This window comes from Simochromis diagramma, unplaced genomic scaffold (genome assembly GCF_900408965.1).
Source record: "Simochromis diagramma unplaced genomic scaffold, fSimDia1.1 OVJJ01000176.1, whole genome shotgun sequence".
Lineage (NCBI taxonomy): Eukaryota > Metazoa > Chordata > Actinopteri > Cichliformes > Cichlidae > Simochromis > Simochromis diagramma.
The window spans coordinates 6732996-6753923 of NW_024386892.1; the positions used below are offsets into that span (position 1 = coordinate 6732996).

Consider the following 20928-nt stretch of genomic DNA (forward strand, 5'->3'; position numbering starts at 1 on the left):
AGACCACTCCCACACTCCCTCTCTATTCCCTCCCTCCTTGACACACAAACACACACACACACACACATCCACTCTCTCTCTCCCTCTGTCTTTCTTTCTATCTCTCAGTCAGTAATAATGGAGCCCAGCAGTCCAAAGAAGATCCAGTTCGCTGTGCCTCCGCTGCAGGGACAGCTTGACCCACAGGCTGCCGAACATGTGAGTGTATCCGAGCATGTGTGGGCCAAAGAGTTTGGCTCATGCATGTGAGAGCTGAATGGGGCTTTTATGTCCTGCGTGTGTTATCGGGAATTTTCGGTGTGTGGGTGCAGAGCATGTGCGCAAGTCGGCATTATGAAAACGGCCGTTTGTGTATCTGGCTGACAGCATGTGTATTTAATGGGTACGCTGTGTTTGAGCTGCAGTGCATGTGACACTTTTAAGTGCTTTGTTTTCACATCTGTTGGTCAGGCGTTTAATTGCAGGAGATTTATGTGACTTTGAATAAATGATATGAAGAATTACAGAAAAAAATACACACTGAAATACCATTTGAATAATTTAACAGTGACTTATTTACTGTAACTTCCATAAACTTTTACATAGTGTATTTACTCCCATCTCTTCCAGGAATCAGAAATGCTTTTCCTTGTTTGTTTTACAAGTAGCTGATGACGGAAATCCCAAGAAATCTTGCTCACCTTTTCTTCTAGGTTACTTTGGTTCAAAGGCATTCATGGTAAAATGGGATACTTCTTACTAACTGACCGTTTCCTCAAATGTGGAGAAGCCTGGCAGAGGCACATTTTTTCTTTAGCTGATCCTGAGTGGCTCTAAGAGGAAGAAGCATAAGCTGCTTTTACAAACAAGCTTAACCGTCATATATCAGGGAGTTGCTGCTCTTTGCTTTTTCCTGACATCTTTATGGACTGTTTGAGGAAGTTGGTGATGAACAGTGACTGATTAGAGCCCCCTGCATCTAATGTTGGGGGAGTGACTGCCTCAGAAAGTGTCAGCATTCCCACAAATCACAGATAAATTTCACAGATGGTTTTAAGAGATACCATCGCACCAACCTCTCCCTGTCAAATAAACAATGAACGACAGTGTGCATTTTTTGCTAGTGGCTATCTTTTTTTTTTTTTCCTGAAAAGCCACCTTCCAGTAAGGGTCAAGTGATCTTTTTAGTCATATAAGATTATAGACTGAATGCCCTTACTGTATAGTGTTTACTTCAATGTGCAGTTGTACACCCACAGGCTGGTTCTGAGCCAGGAAAACCCAGAAAACATGCACTGCAAGGGTTAGGGACTGTTGCCAAAGTGTCTGCACATTAAATCTTTGGGAATATAGACTACGAGTTGCATTTAAAAATGAGAAATTTGGATTTGAAATGTCCTCAATATTACACTCTTCCAAAGAATGAGGTAGAAAAATAAATATTAAGTCAGGCAGTTGTTAGTTTACTTTAGTTAGTTACTTTATCACAGCGTGGTTTGTGGGAAAGTTGTGCTTTAAACCTTGAATCAAGTAATAAAAGTTTAAGTAGCAGACTGTATTTTTAATATGCACTGGGGATCATAAGCCCATAAACCTCACCCTGCTAATAAGAGCACACTGTTACGTTTACACAGATGCACAGCGTTGTGTTTCTTTACACTGCGATAGTCGGGACAGTTTGTTCCAGCTGGTATTTTTCATAAAGGTTTATTTGGATAATGGACTGAAGTTGGTGTTCCCAAAGCCAACGAATGATTTCAAGGGTTAATGATGAAAATGTGTGTGTGTTTACCTCAGATCCGCCGCAGAAGACCAACTCCTGCCACTCTGCAGATCTACAGACAACCTGGCACAGGTGAGACAGGGAAAGAGGAAATGAGAAAGGGTGAGAGGTAGAGTGGGAGACGGGCTGCTGAAAAGCAGCAGCTGTAATGGAACCTTTATTAGATTACTTTTGGTAAGTGATCTGAGTGTTTAGAGCGGGCTGATGGATGCCTGCAGAGTGTGTGTTTGTGCTCTAAGCTGTTATAAATCCCTCTACACGGGAACCGACTGATTGAATAATCACGCTGATTCCATTCTGCGAGCTCAGCTCTGAGGCTGGTCCCATTACAACTGCACTGAGCTCTGCAGGCGCCCGATGTGGTTTTAAGCTGCCATTTTGTCCATTTCTAAAGAGAGAAAAATCCCAAAAATGTTGCTTAAAAGGAAAAAAAAAAAGCCAGAGAGCGAGACAGACAGAAACAACTTCAGTATCTTCAACACACAGAGAGAAATATTCTCAGCAGAGGGCAGCCACAAATCAATTCACAGAATATCTCGATCTTGCTGTGCATGATTGGCTATGCTATGCACAAAAAGAATCTAAAGCTCGTGATTTTCAAGTCTTAGTTAAAGAAAGGACTGTTTTCATTTTTAAACCTTGGTTATTTTTCACTCCTTCCTCTTTATCTAGCAAATGACACTCAAAACACAACAGTGAGAGTCTTGAGAGAGTCTGCACATAATTCTAAATGTTTTATCGTCTGTGGTATAAACATGAATATTCTTTTTAATCTCACCATTTCCATTAACCAATTATGACCTAAAACCACTAAATTTGTAGTTCTTCCTAATTTTCAGTCAGTTCACCCGACGGTCTGTAGGAGGAGAAGCAGCTGGCAGCTGTGAAAGCAAGAAGCAACCACATGCTTTCAAATAAGGTCACTGGGACAGGAACTGCAGACCCAATGTTCTAAATTTGCTAATTAGTTTCAATATTTTTCTACTCTTTGAAATGATGGCAGATATTTTTCACATTAAGTTAAAAAAAAAAAAACCCAAAACATTACTGTGGCTGCAGTCTGCAAGCCAAAGTGTTCTTACGCAAGGCACCCGACCCTGAGTTACTCCTGATGCATTCAGAGTGTCAATGTTAGATAGAAAACACTTCTGTGCTTGTATGAATGTGTGTGTGAATGGGTGAATTTGCCCTGTTACATAAGCGCTTTCAGTAGAGTAGAAAAGCAGAACTAGTCTATTTACCATTTACTGATTTCTACAGGAAATCATTTTGGTCTTAAAGTTGCATCTTTAATGTTGAAAATCCCCCAGAGCCAAAGGTCTCTGTGCTCTCAGCTTACAAGTGGTGTTTTTGAAACACACAGACACACATGTTTTTATATCTTAGTGAGGACATCTCTTCGACATAAAGCTTTCCGTAGCTGCTTACCCTAACCATCAAAAATGAATGCCTAACCATAACTTAATTGTAACCCTGGCATTAAAACCACATTTTGAGCCTCAAAAACGCCTTCAAACTCGTGAGGACGGGCATTTTGTCCCCATAGGTGACTGTTGGTCCCCACAAGTATAGTAGGACATCATCTGAAACACACTGAGCTGAGGTTTTTGAATCTCACAATCTATTTTGGGTGTATTAATTTTGTATGTTTGGAATTTCTTCTTATTGGCAGCAGCTGCCGAAAGACAACAACCAATAATGGACGTTAATGAGTCCAATATCTGTTACAGATCTCAGGTTATCAGTTCCACAGCAAATTGTAGTTCATGCTGACTTAATCTCATCAACTCTCTAAATGTGTATTAATCTAAAGATTAAAAACATCCCGGGCTAATAACCTGTTTTATTTTTCAACGATGAAAGTTTCAGCCTAAAGAAACAGAGAAGTTTTGGCACAGATATTCATCTTGTCTGTTAAGACACTTGTTCCTTTGTTTAAGATAAGATAATCAATCACCTGCAGATGAAACATGGGCGCAGGGCCCTGAGGAGTCCCCTGTTCCAGAGAATCTGAGAATCAGTGCTTGTTACAACTCCTGCACCATATCAAGGTCAGGTTACAAGCTGTGATGCACTGGTCAAACAACAAAGCTGTTCTTTATTCTGCAAGTGTTACTGGAGTCTTTTAGATGTTCTTCTCTGTGCACCATGAAAGTAGGTGAAGTTCCATCCATCCATCCATCTTCATCCGCTTATCCGAGATCGGGTCGCGGGGGTAGCAGCCTAAGCAAAGAGGTCCAGACCTCCCTCTCCCCAGCCACCTCCTCCAGCTTGTCCGGGGGAAATACCAAGGCGTTCCCAGGCCAGCCGAGAGATATAATCTCTCCAGCGTGTCCTGGGTCTGCCCCGGGGCCTCCTCCCGGTGGGGACATGCCTGGAACACCTCGCCCAGGAGGCGCCCAGGGGGCATCCTTGCCAGATGCCCGAACCACCTCAGCTGGCTCCTTTCGATGTGGAGCAGCAGCTGCTCTACTCTGAGCCCCTCCCGGATGGCCGAACTTCTCACCCTATCTCTAAGGGAGAGGCCAGCCACCCTTCGGAGGAAGCTCATTTCCGCCGCTTGTATCCGCGATCTCGTTCTTTCGGTCACTACCCACAGCTCGTGGCCATAGGTGAGGGTAGGGACGTAGATCGACCGGTAAATTGAGAGCTTCGCTTTTACACTCAGCTCCCTCTTCACCACGACTGACCGGTGCAGCGTCCGCATTACTGCAGCCGCAGCCGCAGCCCCAATCCGTCTGTCGATCTCCGGCTCCCTTCTCCCATCACTCGCGAACAAGACCCCGAGATACTTGAACTCCTCCACTTGGGGCAGGAACTCATCCCCGACCCGGAGTGGGCACTCCACCCTTTTCCGGCTGAGAACCATGGCCTCAGATTTGGAGGTGCTGATCCTCATTCCCGCTGCGTCACACTCGGCTGCGAACCGCTCCAGTGCGAGCTGGAGGCCCTCACCCGATGAAGCCAACAGAACCACATCATCCGCAAAAATCAGAGATGAGATTCTGAGGCCACCAAAGCGAAAGCCCTCCGCCACTTGGCTGCGCCTAGAAATCCTGTCCATAAAAATTATGAACAGAACCGGAGACAAAGGGCAGCCCTGGCGGAGCCCATCACCCACCGGGAACGAGTCCGACTTATTGCCGGCAATGCGAACCAAGCTCTTGCAACGGTTGTATAGGGGTTGAATGGCCCGTAGCAATGGGCCAGACACCCCATACTCCCGCAACACCTCCCACAGGACACCCCGAGGGACACGGTCGAATGCCTTCTCCAGGTCCACAAAACACATGTAGACTGGTTGGGCAAACTCCCATGCACCCTCAAGTATCCTGGAGAGGATAAAGAGCTGGTCCAGTGTTCCGCGACCAGGACGAAAACCGCATTGTTCCTCCTGTATCCGAGGTTCGACTAGCGGACGAACTCTCCTCTCCAGCACCCTGGCATAGACTTTCCCAGGGAGGCTGAGGAGTGTGATCCCCCTGTAGTTGGAACACACCCTCCGGTCCCCCTTCTTAAAGATGGGGACCACCACCCCGGTCTGCCAGTCCACAGGCACTGCCCCTGATCTCCACGCAACATTGCAGAGACGTGTCAACCAAGACAGCCCTACAACGTCCAGCGCCTTCAGGAACTCGGGGCGGACCTCATCAACACCAGGGGCTCTGCCACCAAGGAGTTGTTTAACTGCCTCAGTGACCTCGCCCCCGGAAATTGGCGGGTCATACCCCTCATCCCCAGACTCTGCTTCCTCCTCGGAAGACGTGTCAGTGGGATTAAGGAGGTCCTCGAAGTATTCCTTCCACCGCCCGACAATTTTCTCAGTCGACGTCAACAGCGCTCCGCCAGCACTATACACAGCGCAGGTAGAGCACCGCTTTCCCCTCCTGAGACGCCTGACGGTTTGCCAGAATCTCTTCGAGGCAGTCCGAAAGTCTTTTTCCATGGCCTCTCCGAACTCCTCCCACACCCGAGTTTTTGCTTCAGCCACTGCCCGAGCCGCATTCCGCTTGGCCTGTCGATACCTGTCGGCTGCCTCCGGAGTCCCACAGGCTAACCAAGCCCGATAGGCCTCCTTCTTCAGCCTGGTGGCTCCCTTCACCTCTGGTGTCCACCATTTGGTTCGGGGATTACCACCACGGCAGGCACCAACCACCTTGCGGCCGCAGCTCAATGCAGCAGCTCAATGCAGCAGCTTCGGCAAGGTGAAGTTGTGCCAGAAAACCTCTGTTGCGTTTCTTTAACATTTGTTAGTGAGTAAACCAAGTGATTAAAAATGATACAAAGCCAAAAGACTCCAAAGGACTGCAAAATGAGACAGAAGCAAACTTCAAAAAGGGGGAAATGACTAGAATGAGATTCTAAACAGACCATAGAAGAAGAAAACACAAGAAATAAGCCTCTTTTCAGGAACCTGGGAGGAGTCAGGGCATTTCCAACACAGGAACCGGAGTCAAAATTAATTCTGGGAGAATTATTTTACAGTGAATTATTTAACCCACAAGTTTCAGAAGAGTCACTAATATTTTATAAAAATTTAGGAACTTTAGGAGTGGCGATTGCAGCCCTACTGTGTTTTCTCACAAACTTTTATACAGCCAGTCTTGTTTTTGCAAACAGAGAAATCGCCCCCTACTGGTCATTAATAGGGATGCAGGTTAAAAGCGCTGCGATCAAGAAGCTACTTTTGCACTTTCTGTGTTTATACCAAATCTGTCACAGTGGCCATCGTAACAGTCAGGCCATAATTTAAGATCTGGATACTACATCCATCTTTTGTATACAGTCTGTGGTTTCAATGAGCACGAGGACGAGTAAGCAGTGGTGGCCACCCGGAGAAATAAAATGTTATTTTCTAAATTGCACACAGACCTGCAGCCCTGACACAGACTGAGGACAGAGATGGAGTCAGCTGAGATGTAACGCACATGTAGAAACAGTCATTACTATTTTAGCCGAATAAACCTTTTCAGGCTTTACGAGTGCAGTGGAAACACAGGCAAACAGCAGAATAGGAACCCTTTAGCTTCTTGTAACAGGTTCCTGGCACTAAAAGCTTTTGGTGCTTTGAGTGGGAATATGGCTGTTAAATCAAAGCAGACACAGAAATACAAAAAGCAGAAAAGTTGGAAGAAGAACATGAAAAACTGCCAAGAGCTGCAAATCAAGCAAAACATGATGCACAACAGAAACAGATGTAAAGCAATAAAAAAAATACAGATCCCATTATTGACAAATAAAAATTATGCTTAAAAATGTATTATTTATACCATATTGATATTTGAACTCATCAATAATATCATAACGGTAACTGTTCTTTTTGTTAATTTGTGATTTAAGTTTTATGTGTTTGCCAAAAATAAAGAATTAAATAAAATAACTAATTTATTTCTCTACAGACAAAATCTTCTATAGATAGCAATGACATGTTTTGACCACAGTAAAAATCCGACAGCCAAAAGTAGGTGCAGAAATAATAGAAAAAGATCCGAACAGATGGTGAAGAAACAACCACAGAGACTCAAAACTGAATTGTTTTGCACCTTTGCACCTCCTCCCGTGTGGGTGTATTGTTACTGCATGCATACTGGGTGAGGGGCTTTTTACATGACCAGGGGCCTGTTCTCTCATAATCCCTCCATGCCTGTATGGGCGATCAATACTGATTAACACGACCAGCACCAGTACCAGTACATGTTGCACTGGGAAGCGTACAAACTGCAGCTGTGCTGTTTTTGAAGTGGATCACAGCATGGCTTCAGGCCACAGAGGAAGCCAAATTACTAAAAACCCGCTACCCATTACCTATGTGGTGTGAACTAGCTGGCAGACCCCGCCCCCCATGAGAACTCTTAATGCCAGCATTCACACTACTGAGCTGGAAACCTGTTAATAAGAAAGCAAAGAATCAAAAGAAAGAGGTGAGGTTATGGCAAATGGATTTAAGGATAAAGCTCACTTTCTGTTGTTTTATCTCTCCTGCAGATGTTGGAGATCAGAACAATGCCAGTGGAGACTCACAGGTTTGTATATATAGTTGTAAATGCACACAGAGACAGGGAAAAGAGAAACTCAGCAACAGGTAAACATTTGTCAGATGAAAATAATAATAATCTTCTCTGTATAAGCAAATTAAAAAAAAAAAAAAAGACCTCCACAATGTTAGCGACTGATAAAGTACTGCAAAACAACCTTTTAGTTACATTTGTTTTTGACATGACTGTAATCAGTCTCATCTATGACAGAAATGCAAAATATCTTTAAGGTTTTCAGTCATTTTATGAAAAAAGGAATTTAAAAATACTAACTATAAAAATTAGACAATCTTTAATAAATCTAGAAAAAAAAATCTAATTTTGATTTTGTATTACTGTATCCAACTATCACTTTAACATCATAGTGTAGATGAACTGGAGGCAACCACCCATTATAATGAAGTGATTATAGTCAAGGTGTTTTTTTCAACCTTTTAAAAACATATTCATGTTTCAAACCATTTGACTGTTAGCCATGGTTCACTGCAAAAAATAATGTATTGATTATTGAATGAAAAACAATTATTGGAAGATTTTTATGATTAAAGATTCACAACAGCAGATAAATAGATATGTTTGGACTCCACTCAGTCATTTGACGGTTAGAGGAGAATTTTCACTTTGAACTTTTGTCACAAAGATGATTTTCTTTTCTTTTGCTCTGCAGGCTTCAGAGTCCTCTCAGAGGAAGCAGAGCACCTATGCCCCACCCTCCATGAAAGGTAAATGCACAGCTAGTTCCAGCCTCGTCTCCATTTAATTAAAACAACAACAACAACAACAACAACAACAAAAAACCCCAAATGTGTACAATGTCTATAAAAAGCATAAAAGCTCAATTTTCCCTCGAGGAGAGGATTATGAGGATTTATGTGGTGCATCACAAGCCCAAATGCTATCTATTGTTTTAAAAGCCACATTTTTCCTATAATTAAAACACCAACGAGATGCACCAGAAACAACAAAGACACCAAAATGTGCATTAAAACAATAATGAAAGACGTGTAGCATCACTGATAGAAAAGCAAAGATTCTACATGTTTAAGGAGCTGCGACAGCGTTTGTCTTTGTAGTCTATGAAAAGGCACAGAAACAGAAATAAAAGCATCTACTGTTGATGGTTTTTTTTTACAAATCAATTACACATCTTTGACTCAGACGAGCTTAAAGTTTTGGATAATTAGCAACACACTCTCTATTGTATCTCTTTGGCATCATCAAAATCAGTCTGATTTGAGGGAGACCGAGCCGACAATCCGCATGTTGTTAGAAAATGTTATCCAACCAGCAATATTCAATAACTAACACATGATTTATAGTCAGAATAAAAGCTACAAACTTGTCCTTATGCGTGTATTTTCGTTCAGTCTATTGATTTTTTTTTCTACAAAATTTTGATACGATATCCTCTAATGTCTGCAGTGTCATTGCTTGCAGCTGTGTACACACTAGTCTCTTCCCTCCTCTCTTAAGTTTCGTGGTATCTGTATGTTCTGCCTTTAGGATGGAAGCTCTGCTTGTTTTGCTTCACATATTTGTTGTTCTTAAGATTTCCTTTCTTTAGTCTGAGTTTTAGCCTTGTTTGTTCTTTAGCCTCTGGCCCTGTTTTTCCCAGCCTGTGATCTGATTTCCAGCTGCCAGCGTGACAGAGAGAAGATAGTCAGGGTTACTTTTAATGGCTCGTCTTTTTTCCTTTATTATCGCTCACATATATATCCTGCCACAGCGGTGGGTGTTTATATTAAAGGGAATCAGGCAAATGTTTTTTTTAAAAAAGAAGAATCCTCTGTGGGCTCATTTTCAGACAGCTTTTTCTAGTCTTGGTTCGGGATGAGAGCACATGTCCTCAGGAAGATGGACACGGCTCTGGGCGTTCAAACTTCTACTTATGAGGAGAAGCCAATGACAAAATCTAGAGGAAGGGTGGCTTTAAAAGCAAAGAAAGGCAAAAGAACCTGGTTCAGACAGAAGACGATGAAGTAAGGGCCCCAGCATAACATGAATAAAAATGATTCTGAACTGTTAATCATGGAATTCTAGAGTCCAAGATTACAAAATTATGAAGGTGGAACTGAGCAGAAGAGGTCCTCTTTAAAGTATGGATGGATTAATAACCACTTATATCAAATATAGTTCATAGAAATGCTGTACTCTAGGCCTAATAATAATCCCTCCATCAGCTCCTCACTCTGCTCTCTCCTCACTCATGAACAGGACTCAGAGATACGACCTAAACTCGTCTACTTAGGGCAGCAACTTGTCCCACTCTGGGCGATCGTGGCTCAAGAGTTGGGAGTTCGCCTTGTAATCGGAAGGTTGCCGGTTCGAGCCCCGGCTTGGACAGTCTCGGTCGTTGTCTCCTTGGGCAAAACACTTCACCCGTTGCCTGGTGGCGCCAGTGTCCGGCAGCCTCGCCTCTGTCAGTGCGCCCCAGGGTGGCTGTGGCTACAATGTAGCTGCCATCACCAGTGTGTGTGTGTGTGTGTGGATGACTGGATCTGTAAAGCGTTATACAAATACAGGCCATTTACCATTTCACTCCACCCTTTTCCAACTGAGAACCATGGCCTCAGATTGTGAGGTGCCCATTCATTCCTGCCGCTTCATAATCGGCTGTGAATAATGGTCTGATGAATACTTTGATCAGAAGCACAGATTTGCAGGGACTTAATTGTTTGAACAGATTCATTTGTCAACTCAGGCAGCGTCTCAGCTGTCGCCAGCAAAACAATGCAAAAAGCACCCGTCTGATGTCTTTTAGCATGACTTTCCTGTAGCAGTTTTTGTCATTTTGTTATCGTCGCTGGAGCTGAATAATTGATGAAACTATTATAGAGATTCCACATGGAAAGCAGGAATCAGAGGAAGTGATGCAACTGCTGCAGAACAGGAGAGGCTGATTGAGAAAAAAGAGGGGAAAAAAACACACTGGTGATTTTTTTATATCCGGGGAGCACGGACAACTCTGCTTTAGGAGTACGCAAAAAAAAGGTGTGCGTTTTAGGGGGGAAATTATAAAGAGGAAAGAAAAAGAACACAGCACATATAAGTCTGGGCAGAGAGTGCAGCACTGACTTGATTCCGGGAAGTGGAGACTGTAAAAGCTTTTCTTTTATTGATCCCAGCTGAGTGAGTGTGTATGTAAGACTAAGTGAAAGAGGGAGAGAGAGTGTGTGTGTGTGTGTGTGTGTGTGTGTGTGTGTGTGTGTGTGTGTGTGTGTGTGTGTGTGTGTGTGTGTGTGTGTGGCTAATAGTCTCTTGAGTAACTGCCTATGCCCTAAATCCATAGCAAGCATTTACATTTTGTTGGATAAGGAAAAAATTTTTATTTATAAATCTACTGTCCCAGCGCGGTGTTTAATATGTTTTCTCTCACTGTCGTACTTTTTTTTTTTAAAATATTATATTTCATTAAAGCCTCATCAGGCACACACTGTTGACAAAACAAAAACCTTTAATTCAAACAATAAACAATTTTTATCATTTTTAAATACACATTATAGTTTTAGTCTTCACTTTCTCAGGGTTCATTATTATTATTATCATTATTATTATTATTATTATTATTGTTATTATTATTAATACACTTAAGTTTTTAAGTTTAGTTCCAACTATATTAACCTTGATCTGTGTGTGATTCAGTATTATATTTGACAAACTTATAAAATACAAAAGTTCTTCCTTAAGAGCCTAAACTTTTACAGTAAATCAGCAACTGCAAAAAATCTACAAGTGATAGTTTAAGGAGCTTGAAAAGAAAAAGCGTATGGATTTTTTTAGGTTTCTTGAAGACTTTTTACCTCTCACCCGAGAAGCTTCTTCAAATCTGAGAGCAATTGGTGGAGAGTCCCAGATTTTAAGACCTATGCGAATGTTCCCAGGAGGGTCATGGACCCCCTATTGATCCTCTACCTAATCACATGAGCCAAGGTGTGAAGATGGGTGTGGGTCACAATCAGTCCTTTAGAGATGTCTGTCTACCAATTGCTTTTAGAACTAAAGAAGCTTCTCGGATGATCTTCAAGAAACCTAAAAAGGTCCAGATGCTTTTGTTTCCAAGCTCCTTAGACTACATTCAACTGGATGACTGAGAACCTTCACAGACTTCTTCTACAAGTGATACATATTCCTCTGGTTTAACTCTGATGTTACTAGAAGCCTGTTTCTGTTTTTCTCTCCTTCAGTTTCACTTTTTGGTCTTCTAATTTGGTCCCTTTCATTTTCATTCTACAAATTCCTTTTTACTTTTGCTATCTTGAGCCGTTCCTGCGCTAAAGTGATGTGCCTGTAGTTGAAGTGTATCTCCACTAGAGGTGCTCTTCTCTCCTCAGAGCTTCAGCTGGGGGTGGAGCAACACCTTCTGGGGGCAGGGCTCTGTGAGACAGACAGCGAGCTCAGCCCAGTCACAGCAGAGCTCTATGTTACCGCTGCAATGTGGGGTAATCACAATGGGCCAGAGGAAGCCAATGGGAATGAGGCGAGTCTGCTGTTAGCCAATCAAGAGAGAGGAGTGGCAGAGAGCAACAGTTCAGGGGGTAAAATATTTTTAGCTGGACATACATAACACCAACTGGTCAGCAGTGTACTCCAAAAAAAACCCAAACCAATCACTTTTGTCTAGTTGTTACACAATAATGACTTACTTTGACTTCAAGGTCAGCTAGTTTAGTGACTTCCATGCCAACTAAATGTTGGCAGAGTAAAATTGAAACCCAAAACACAGTTCTCATGCCATAATCTGACTTTTTGGAGTAAACAGTTGGCCTTACACACACACACACACACACACACACACACACACACACACACACACACACACACACACACACACGTTCATTTCAAGACTAAATTATGATATTGTGAAGTTGCCAGCAGCAAAAGCCAGATTAAGTTGCATGCAAGTACTGCAGATAAAGTGTCATAAAATAAAATAACAAGAAAAAAAAATTATATTTGCATTGATGCACGGTATTACCTTTTGGACTATAAGGAAACAGCCAGTGCAGACATGCTTGTGCAGTCCTCTAAAAGACCTAACATTAAATAGCCCATCAGTGATGATGCTATTTAAATTGCTAACCTGAACACTTTCCACTGTTTTTAACGCTCACTTCACTACAAAGTAATTGTTTGTTATGACTTTTGTACCTTCAGGTGTAGGGATATTAAACAGCACAAACATTTGGCCAACACCGGTGAAGAAAGTTGTGTCACTTGAACCAGTGCAGATCTAGCTATGCTTGCATACGCAGAAACTATATCAGTGTCATTTATAGTACTGCATTGAATATAATAATGGGTATGGGCCTACAGGCCAGCAGATCCATGTTATTTTCCTTTCTAAATTAGGACCCATGTATTCAGGCCTGGTCAGACACTTGTGAGCAAGCTCCCCTCCAAGGTCAGGCTGAAGGGGGTTATTATCTTCTGAGCAAGCATGACCCATTATCCTCAGGAGATCCTCCAGGGGCCACAGACAGCATAGTTAGAAAAGGGGGGGATTCATGCTGAAAGCAGACTGTTGAAGTGCCTTTTTTTAATAAGATTGGCGCCTCCTGCCTTGGAGAGAAGACTCAGGTATAGCTGGAGAGATTACGTGTCCCAGCAGAAAGGCCACAGGATCCACTATGAGGAATATTACAGTGTTGGAGAAAGACATTTACAGTACTGTGCACTAAAGTACACTGAAACTGAACCTTGGACAGACGATAATGAGTGCATAGATGCAGTGCAAACAGTTTACTGATTAGCCCAAGGACAATATTTCCATGAAACAAACTGTAATGGGATGTAATTGCATCGAGTTTGCTCATTAAAATAATAAACAAGCTCGCATTTTGCCAGTGCAAAAACATTTCAAAGTTGTGTTTGCACTCAGCTTTAAGTCTTCTCTCCTTCCTGTATAGCCATGAAATTAACTGTTGTTCAGGATTTATTAGCGGAGTTTTGCTTCTGACAGCAGAGTTATGCAGACACACCAGTGTATAAATTCCAACGACATCGATCACTACAGCAAAGATTCAATGCAGTACTATAAATTAAGCTCTAGTCTCTCAGCTGCCTGCTCTTATCAGCCACCGCAGCCTAGTCCTGAGAAAACCACCTCCCAGCAACGCACAGCAAACAGAAAGTCAGATACGAGCAGGTGAGGAAAGCTGAACATCGAGCAGCTAAAGAAGCAGATATTTTTCTTAGCTAGTCTATTAGAAAGGAAGAACTGCGACTGTAAACAGCTGCTGCTTTTACTCAAATCCTGAGTGTCCAAAATCTGCTATTTCTCTAAAATAACCACTGATGCACATACTCTAACCTTCACTGTATGCTCACATTTCCATACTAACAGTCTGTGATTTGAAATTTGTTGAGAAGAGACTACTAACAGCACAACTCCTGTGTCTCCCTCTCTTATCTTCCTGTGGCTTTGCATGATATTCCACTCTTGTGCCTTCTTCCATCCTTCCTCTTCTCTTCCCATTTCTCAGATTTGTCATGTGACCACAAAAAGGAAGTGTCCAGTCCGGACTCTGTCTCCCGATAGCCGCCTTTCATCTCCTCGTCTCTCAGTAACCGACTTTCCCCTTCATCTTTCTCACTGGTGTTCATCACATCCTATTAACACTCTGCTTCACTCTTATGCTACACCTATATGCAGTATGATTTGATTTGGTAGCAGCTCTCACGCGCTTTCATGCGCACACACATGCACATAAAAGATTTTAGCTGGATGTACCAACTTTAAAAACTTTGGCTGTAAAAATAAAGATTATATTCAAGCACGTCTTTGTCCTACTTTCTCAAGACCGTTTAAAGAAACATACGTTTAGGCTGAAACATTTTTGCATTTGGGGTTTGGCTTCATGTTGAGTGTGGTTTTAAGCAACAGCACATTTTTATCCTTCCCCAACAAAAAAACAAAAAACAAAATGTCTGACGATGTCTTATTCCTCCTTTAAATATGAAGCCATGTGGGATGGAGCAGAGCAGACTGAGACAACCATTAAGAGATTAAAGCATTTATATCTGCAGCGACGTGACTATCTGGAGATCAGCATCTGCACATCACTGCATTAACATGTGGAGTTGTAAAGGAGTGCTTGGTTTATGCAGCACGAGTCCTGGTGTTTTTAAATCCCAAGGCCGTGAGAGGGGGGAAATAAAAACAATCCACAGACAGGATGTGCTGTGAGAAGAAGTGGCTTTACTATCACAGGTGGTTAAATGCATCGTTATCTGGTTTATCTTTGAATCCTGCTTAAAGCTGCATCCTGTCAAAAGTGGCAAAAGTTCAGGTTAGGCAGCTTAAAACTGCCTTCATAATGCAAAACTGAGTTAGGAGTTTTAGTTCGAAAGTCAAAATTTCCAGAAAACCTGACATTTTGACTCATGGATGGAAAAAAAAGAACAAGAGAAAAAAAGGACTTTTTATATATAAATACTTAGCATCTTATAATAATGTCACACTATTAAGAATTATACAGTATTATAAGTACAGATATCATTATGACAATGGTTATGATTATTATTAGCAGTGATGCCTTTACACAGTGTAACAGTAACAGATGGATAAACAAATCTGCATTTATAAATGGGAATACTAAGGAGGACTATGATAACTGTATGGTATCAGCAAGCGCTACCAAATACTTTTGTGTGTTCATCATTTTTATTTTTTGTCCTCCAGTTAATGAGAATTAGGAGAAAAACTCAAAGGTCTTCATCAATTACCGTGATCTCACCAGGTTAACTCTTTCCTTGCACTTCTTATTCATGGACATAATGGCAAAATTAATATTTTCCACTTTTAAAAATCTAAGAATTCCCATTTGGTGTTTGGAAAGGTTGATGGTGGAACAAATCACTTCACTCTCACAAAAGCAGCCCAATGTGGCACACACATCTCAGATTTTCACACTTCATTTGTGTTATTAATACACAGTCCATCGTTAGGTGGTTGCTAGGCGGATTGTGAAGTAGTCAAATAGTTAACGTCACGATATATTGTGTATATAAGAGGCTTGTTGATATAAGTGCATGTTACAGTCATGCAATTAAAATCATAATATGCTTTTACAAGGTGTTATAGGAGCACGAGCTACAAATGTGTAATTTTGGGAAGCATGATGATGTCATCATATGGGGTGGAAGATGTACCTGTGTGCCAGATCATGTAGGAGGAGTTTACAATGATACAAAAATCTGTTTGTAAGACCTTTTTACCTGGTTTCTTGGTTACTATTGCAAGCTTTATCTAGAAAAAGTATGTGTCACAGATGTTTCTGATTACTACTGAAACCCAACACATTATCCACAAACTTGTGCTGACAATTCATGTCCATGAACACAAATAACCATTTCAGATTCTGCGTGGACAGCAGGGTGTTTCATTATAAGCCATAATTGCAGTGTCATTATCTTTCCTGCTCTCACCTGTAGTTTGGGTTTGGTCATCTCGCCGTGCTTCTCTTTTCCGCTCTGTCTCCTCACCCTCCAGCTGCAGCTGACACCTGCCCCTCCTGATTCTGCCAGAGGTCTCTTCCTGTTCTGGGCAAACATTTCAACTCTGAATAACCATCAGCTGACCAACTTTTCTCAAAGTTTATCTTGGTTGATTTACAGTTCAAAATAAAAGTTGTGCTGACATATGACCTTACAGCTGGCTCAGTGTCATTTAAACCACTGCCTTGATAAGACTTCAAGAATTAATTCTTGATAGAGTCTTATGTTATTATTCCATTGATTTGAGAAAAAAAATATTTTAAAATGAGAGAAGAGTAAAAATGCTAAGAAATAAACATAAAAGTCTGACTGAGCTCTAACTCTGATTTCAGTTTCTAATCTCACAATTAAAGGCTCGCTTCACACATCCATGATGCTGACACTGTTCATTATGCAACAAATGAGGAAAGATTGTAAAGAAGCTACACGTATGAGCACACATCAAACAGAATTATCCTTATAGAGGGGGGGAAACAACACTAAAAGTTCTTGCTGCATTTACCGTCTGATACGATAAGGCTGTAGTTGTGTTTGGATGTTTACCTCTCATTTTCCAGTGTAGTACAGTGTTCTCCTTTAATGACTTCTAACTGCTAGAAGACTAAAAGTTGGATGCTGCCCATCAAACCGAAACTCTTGTACTCATGAAGTAAATACTTGGACATCTTTGCCTTTTTGATCCACTAAGGGAGATCGTGGCTCAAGAGTTGGGAGTTCGCCTTGTAATCGGTATAATCGGTGTAAAGCGCTTTGGGGTCCTTAGGGACTAGTAAAGCGCTATACAAATACAGGCCATTTACCATTTTTAAATATGTTTCTGAGTCATTTGTGCTACTGAACATGAATGTATTTCAGTAGTCAGAAGCCAAAGACATCGACTTTATAACAATAACATTGTAAAGCTGTCGTTCATTAAGTATTTATTATATAAAGCTTCTCTTGTTTTGTCAAAACACGAGCTTCTCTAGTGTTTTGACAACACGACAGAAAGCTTTTAAAAAGATTGAAGTGCTACACTCAAGTTAATTATATGACAATATTATGATCATGTAATGGTTTCTTTTCATTGCGTAGGTAATTAAATGCATACACCTTCAAGGTGTATGAGAATCATTCGAATACAGTAGAAACTGAAATTCACTCAGCAGACTTTGGTACATTTGTCGCGTGTGTCTGTGCAGGTAAGCTGGAAAGCTCTGTGCCAGAGGAAGAGGAGGAAGGCAGCGCTCAGGACGACTAGTCCAGCAGAGAAACCTCAGCACTGAACAGGCGGCCAAATTTATTTGTGGATATTCTGGACAAACCCCAAGACTGATTCAAACATCCATCTCCATCCAAGTCAAGCACCTACTGTGCATGTCCGGGCTTGTTGGGAAAGCTGAGCTGTGTGGAGGTTATAGAAAGCTCAGTTAAGGTTTTAATCACAGTAGGTAAAGAAACGTGTTCAACCAGCATCTCCTCCTTCACTTTAAACAAAAGGGGAACAGCCCAGCTGACAGTCACCTGACCACAACTAACACCCAAGTACATAACAATTAAAATGAGCTCAGATTTAGTTCATAAATAAGGGCAGAAATATGTTTTTTCCTTAAACAGAAGTGATTAAAAAAAAGAACCTTAAACTGTCCCAGATGACTTTTAAATGCTTCTGGTGGGAAACGAAACATTATCATCTGAAGGAAAATTGTTTATACAATTGTTTGTTTATACATTTTATATCATTTTAAAGTTTTTAAATATCAAGGAGGAAATTAATCTAGGTACATTTAATTCTACCTAGATTACATTAACTACAATGGATAGCAACTAGATATAACATGGGATCTAATACATAGTTGGCAAATTTCAAAAATATAGAATAAATGAAAATATAGCAAAAATGTTATCATCCAACTTCTCTTCTACGCGATTAGGATTTTCAAATATGTATTTACACATGTATTAATTTTAATTTGCATACATTTCCCACCAGAAGTTTTCAAAATGTCCACCGTGAGATTGCAGCTTGTAGGCAAAGCATATCTTAAACACACAAAATACTGCAATAAATATTGCAGTATTTTGATCGAAGGTTGCATTGATTGTCGGGTTGACCCTAAAGGTTTATAAGACATTCTTCAAACATTCTGCCATCTAACTGGAAAAGCACAAATATTACTGGCTACACTCAGGTGCAAAGGTCATCGTCCCTCCCCCTTCTTTTTGTGTCTTATTAAACTGCACACCATGTAAAAGTTCTGTTGTGTTGCATTTAATTTTAAAAGTGTTCTTGAGATTTGATTCCTGCAGTTTGTTGCTGATATTAGAAATGTCAACTTATTATAGCTTTTCATCATTTTACTCACTGAATGGTTTCAAAAATCTGCATCCAAGCACTGGAAACTGCCACTTTAAATTGCTGCAATTCTGCATCATGATACATTTGTCTACATCTACTTTTGTTTTTCTTCAAATAAACTGGATTTGATGAGGAATTACTAAATGTACCACGTATTATTATAATGGATTACTTTGAAGATGAGTTATGTTTTTTTTATTACCATATGCTTTTCTTCTGCGTACGTGATCGGCATCACTTATAAATAACTGCAATAACTTGTCAAATTTGACGACATATATGCTACACCCTCAGCCACCAGGAATTTACTGTATACTTTTTTGTCTTCATCTTGGATGCCTCCTGGTGGCTTTTCTGTGACACTGCAAGGCTACCAAAGTAGTTTTGTTAGGAATGCCATAAAATCTTGAATAATTGAATAAAATAACACAAAGTAACAAAAAGCAACATCTTATTATTGATTTTTTTGAACAGTTGTTTACTTGTAGATCATTGCAGGAGTCCTGAGTAGATTGGTTACCTGCTGCGTAAAGTCTAACTTGTCACCTGACTGTGAATTACCCTTGTGTGTTCATACTTACCGGTTTTTACCTCATTCATCGCAGGTAGTGGCACACACTCAGAGTTCAGGTCTGACACAGCCCTAAAGTTTATTTTATTCATGTCATTTTAAGTTACAAGTTGGAATCAGAAACACAAAGAAAAAAAAAGAGAAGAAAAAAAAAAAAGAAGTTATAAAGTAAAACAGCAACCATTCCACATCAAATGGCAGAATGTGTCCACGGAGCTGTCCTTACAAGCTCATAATGCAAACTACTGACTCGCCACAGAAGAAACACCTTTTTGAACATTTTTTTTCTGTGTTCCTGCTACGTTCTGTAAATATGACTTCACTTTGCAGCCACTTGCAGAATAACTCCAGCAGTGGTTAAAAGTCATGAGTAGTATGCAGAATGAACCTTCAGACAGAGCCCTGGGGTTAGTATTACACTAGCAAAGGGCTAACTTAAGGAGAGTAAGGTTTGTGTCTCATTACGTAGCCCCTGCTGTGCTCTGATTGAGGAAGAAAATAAAAATCAGACTGCACTTTGTAAAAGTTGTCCATCTGTCCTTTAAGGTCCCACACAACCGTCGCAAATATGTAAGAGTCATTGGTGGATGCCCCTTCGACCAGAATTTGCAAATCCAGTGAAAGCGGCACTGAGGGTGAATAATAATAATTTTTTTTTTTATTCTTATTGCAGCTCCAGTTCATCTTATGTTTTTTTATTAGTGTTAGGTGGTTAAAATGACCTTAGTATTAAAGTTAAACAGTTATATAACTGGACTATAGATGGTCAGCTATCATCAGCTGCTGCTAAGGTGCCTTTGAGTAAGGCGTGCTTCCCCCAGCTGCTTCAGTAGGGCTTCAAAAGAACAACGAAGCTCCTTTCCAGGAGCCACGAGTGGACTCGTTCTGATTAGGGGTTATTTTGTAGTTTTACTCTACCGCAGACAACATGTAGCACCTACTGCAGCGTCAGTCAGGGGAGCTGAGGGGAATACTTGCAAGTGTTTTCTTTTGCTTGTTCCCACTGTAAGAGTTTAACAGAGCTGCCGCAGAGCTGGCGTCAAACACTGAAAACGCCCAAAAAAATGGCATTTCTCACCACTTGTCAACACTCCAATCCTTCCAAGCCCTGATACACACTTTTCTTTTTTTTTTTAAGTGTCAACACATTTGGCAAATCGTCATTGTCGTCGTCATAAAAATAACAAAACATAAACATTAAAAACAGACAGCTTCACATCAAAGTAGAATACAGATATTATATCTTTACCCACAAAATGTTCATGTTACGACTAGCTAGAAAAAAAAGAAAGAAAACATCACCATGTTATACAAGTGTGTGTCCGTCTGAATATGTGTGTGTGTGTGTTTGTTTGCTAGGAAATGGTCGAAGATTAGTGTTTGGAACCGTAGATCTGCTCGGGATTGTGTATCTGTACGCGTGTGTAAACTCAGATTAACGAGCAACGTGTCTTTCAGTATCAACACAGGAATCCTCACCCCGCATCCATAAAAGAAATATAATAAGAATAATAGTAAACCCCACAAAAACATCAGAATCATTTGCATTCTCAAAGTAAGCATCCAAAAATCCATCACCACATAGTAGTTATCAGCTGGCCACTAAAGTTCTCAAAACTTTCATTGCAAAATTAAAAAAAAAAAAACAAAAAAAAAGTTCTCAAAACAAAGGAGAAAAAAAAATATTTTAGTGTCAACTATATATATATACTATATATTTATACTT

The 20928-nt window shown here is 40.8% G+C and overlaps 1 protein-coding gene across 2 annotated transcripts; it reads left to right on the forward strand.

Annotated features, from left to right (window-relative positions):
* The first annotated feature begins 20 nt into the window (after positions 1-20).
* Positions 21-20383, forward strand: LOC120734964 (protein phosphatase 1 regulatory subunit 1C-like). Of its 2 annotated transcripts, XM_040034095.1 has the most exons (6): positions 21-198; positions 1777-1834; positions 7748-7785; positions 8465-8519; positions 12129-12332; positions 14280-15205. In XM_040034095.1, exons 1-6 carry the CDS (start codon positions 118-120, stop codon positions 14333-14335), a joined length of 492 nt encoding a protein of 163 aa, XP_039890029.1. In that variant the 5' UTR covers positions 21-117; the 3' UTR covers positions 14336-15205. The 2 variants fall into 2 exon arrangements, with proteins under 2 accessions (XP_039890029.1, XP_039890030.1); XM_040034096.1 differs by lacking the exons at positions 12129-12332; positions 14280-15205 and adding an exon at positions 17475-20383 and having other exon boundaries at positions 48-198.
* Positions 20384-20928: the final 545 nt, after the last annotated feature.

What these genes read in the sequence shown, in the direction of transcription:
- LOC120734964 (XM_040034095.1), top strand. Translation starts at nt 118, where the DNA reads ATGGAGCCCAGCAGTCCAAAGAAGATCCAGTTCGCTGTGCCTCCGCTG. An exon ending in ACCCACAGGCTGCCGAACAT is followed by an intron (nt 199 to 1,776) that starts GTGAGTGTATCC and finishes TGTTTACCTCAG; the next exon opens with ATCCGCCGCAGAAGACCAAC. An exon ending in TGCCCCACCCTCCATGAAAG is followed by an intron (nt 8,520 to 12,128) that starts GTAAATGCACAG and finishes TTCTCTCCTCAG; the next exon opens with AGCTTCAGCTGGGGGTGGAG.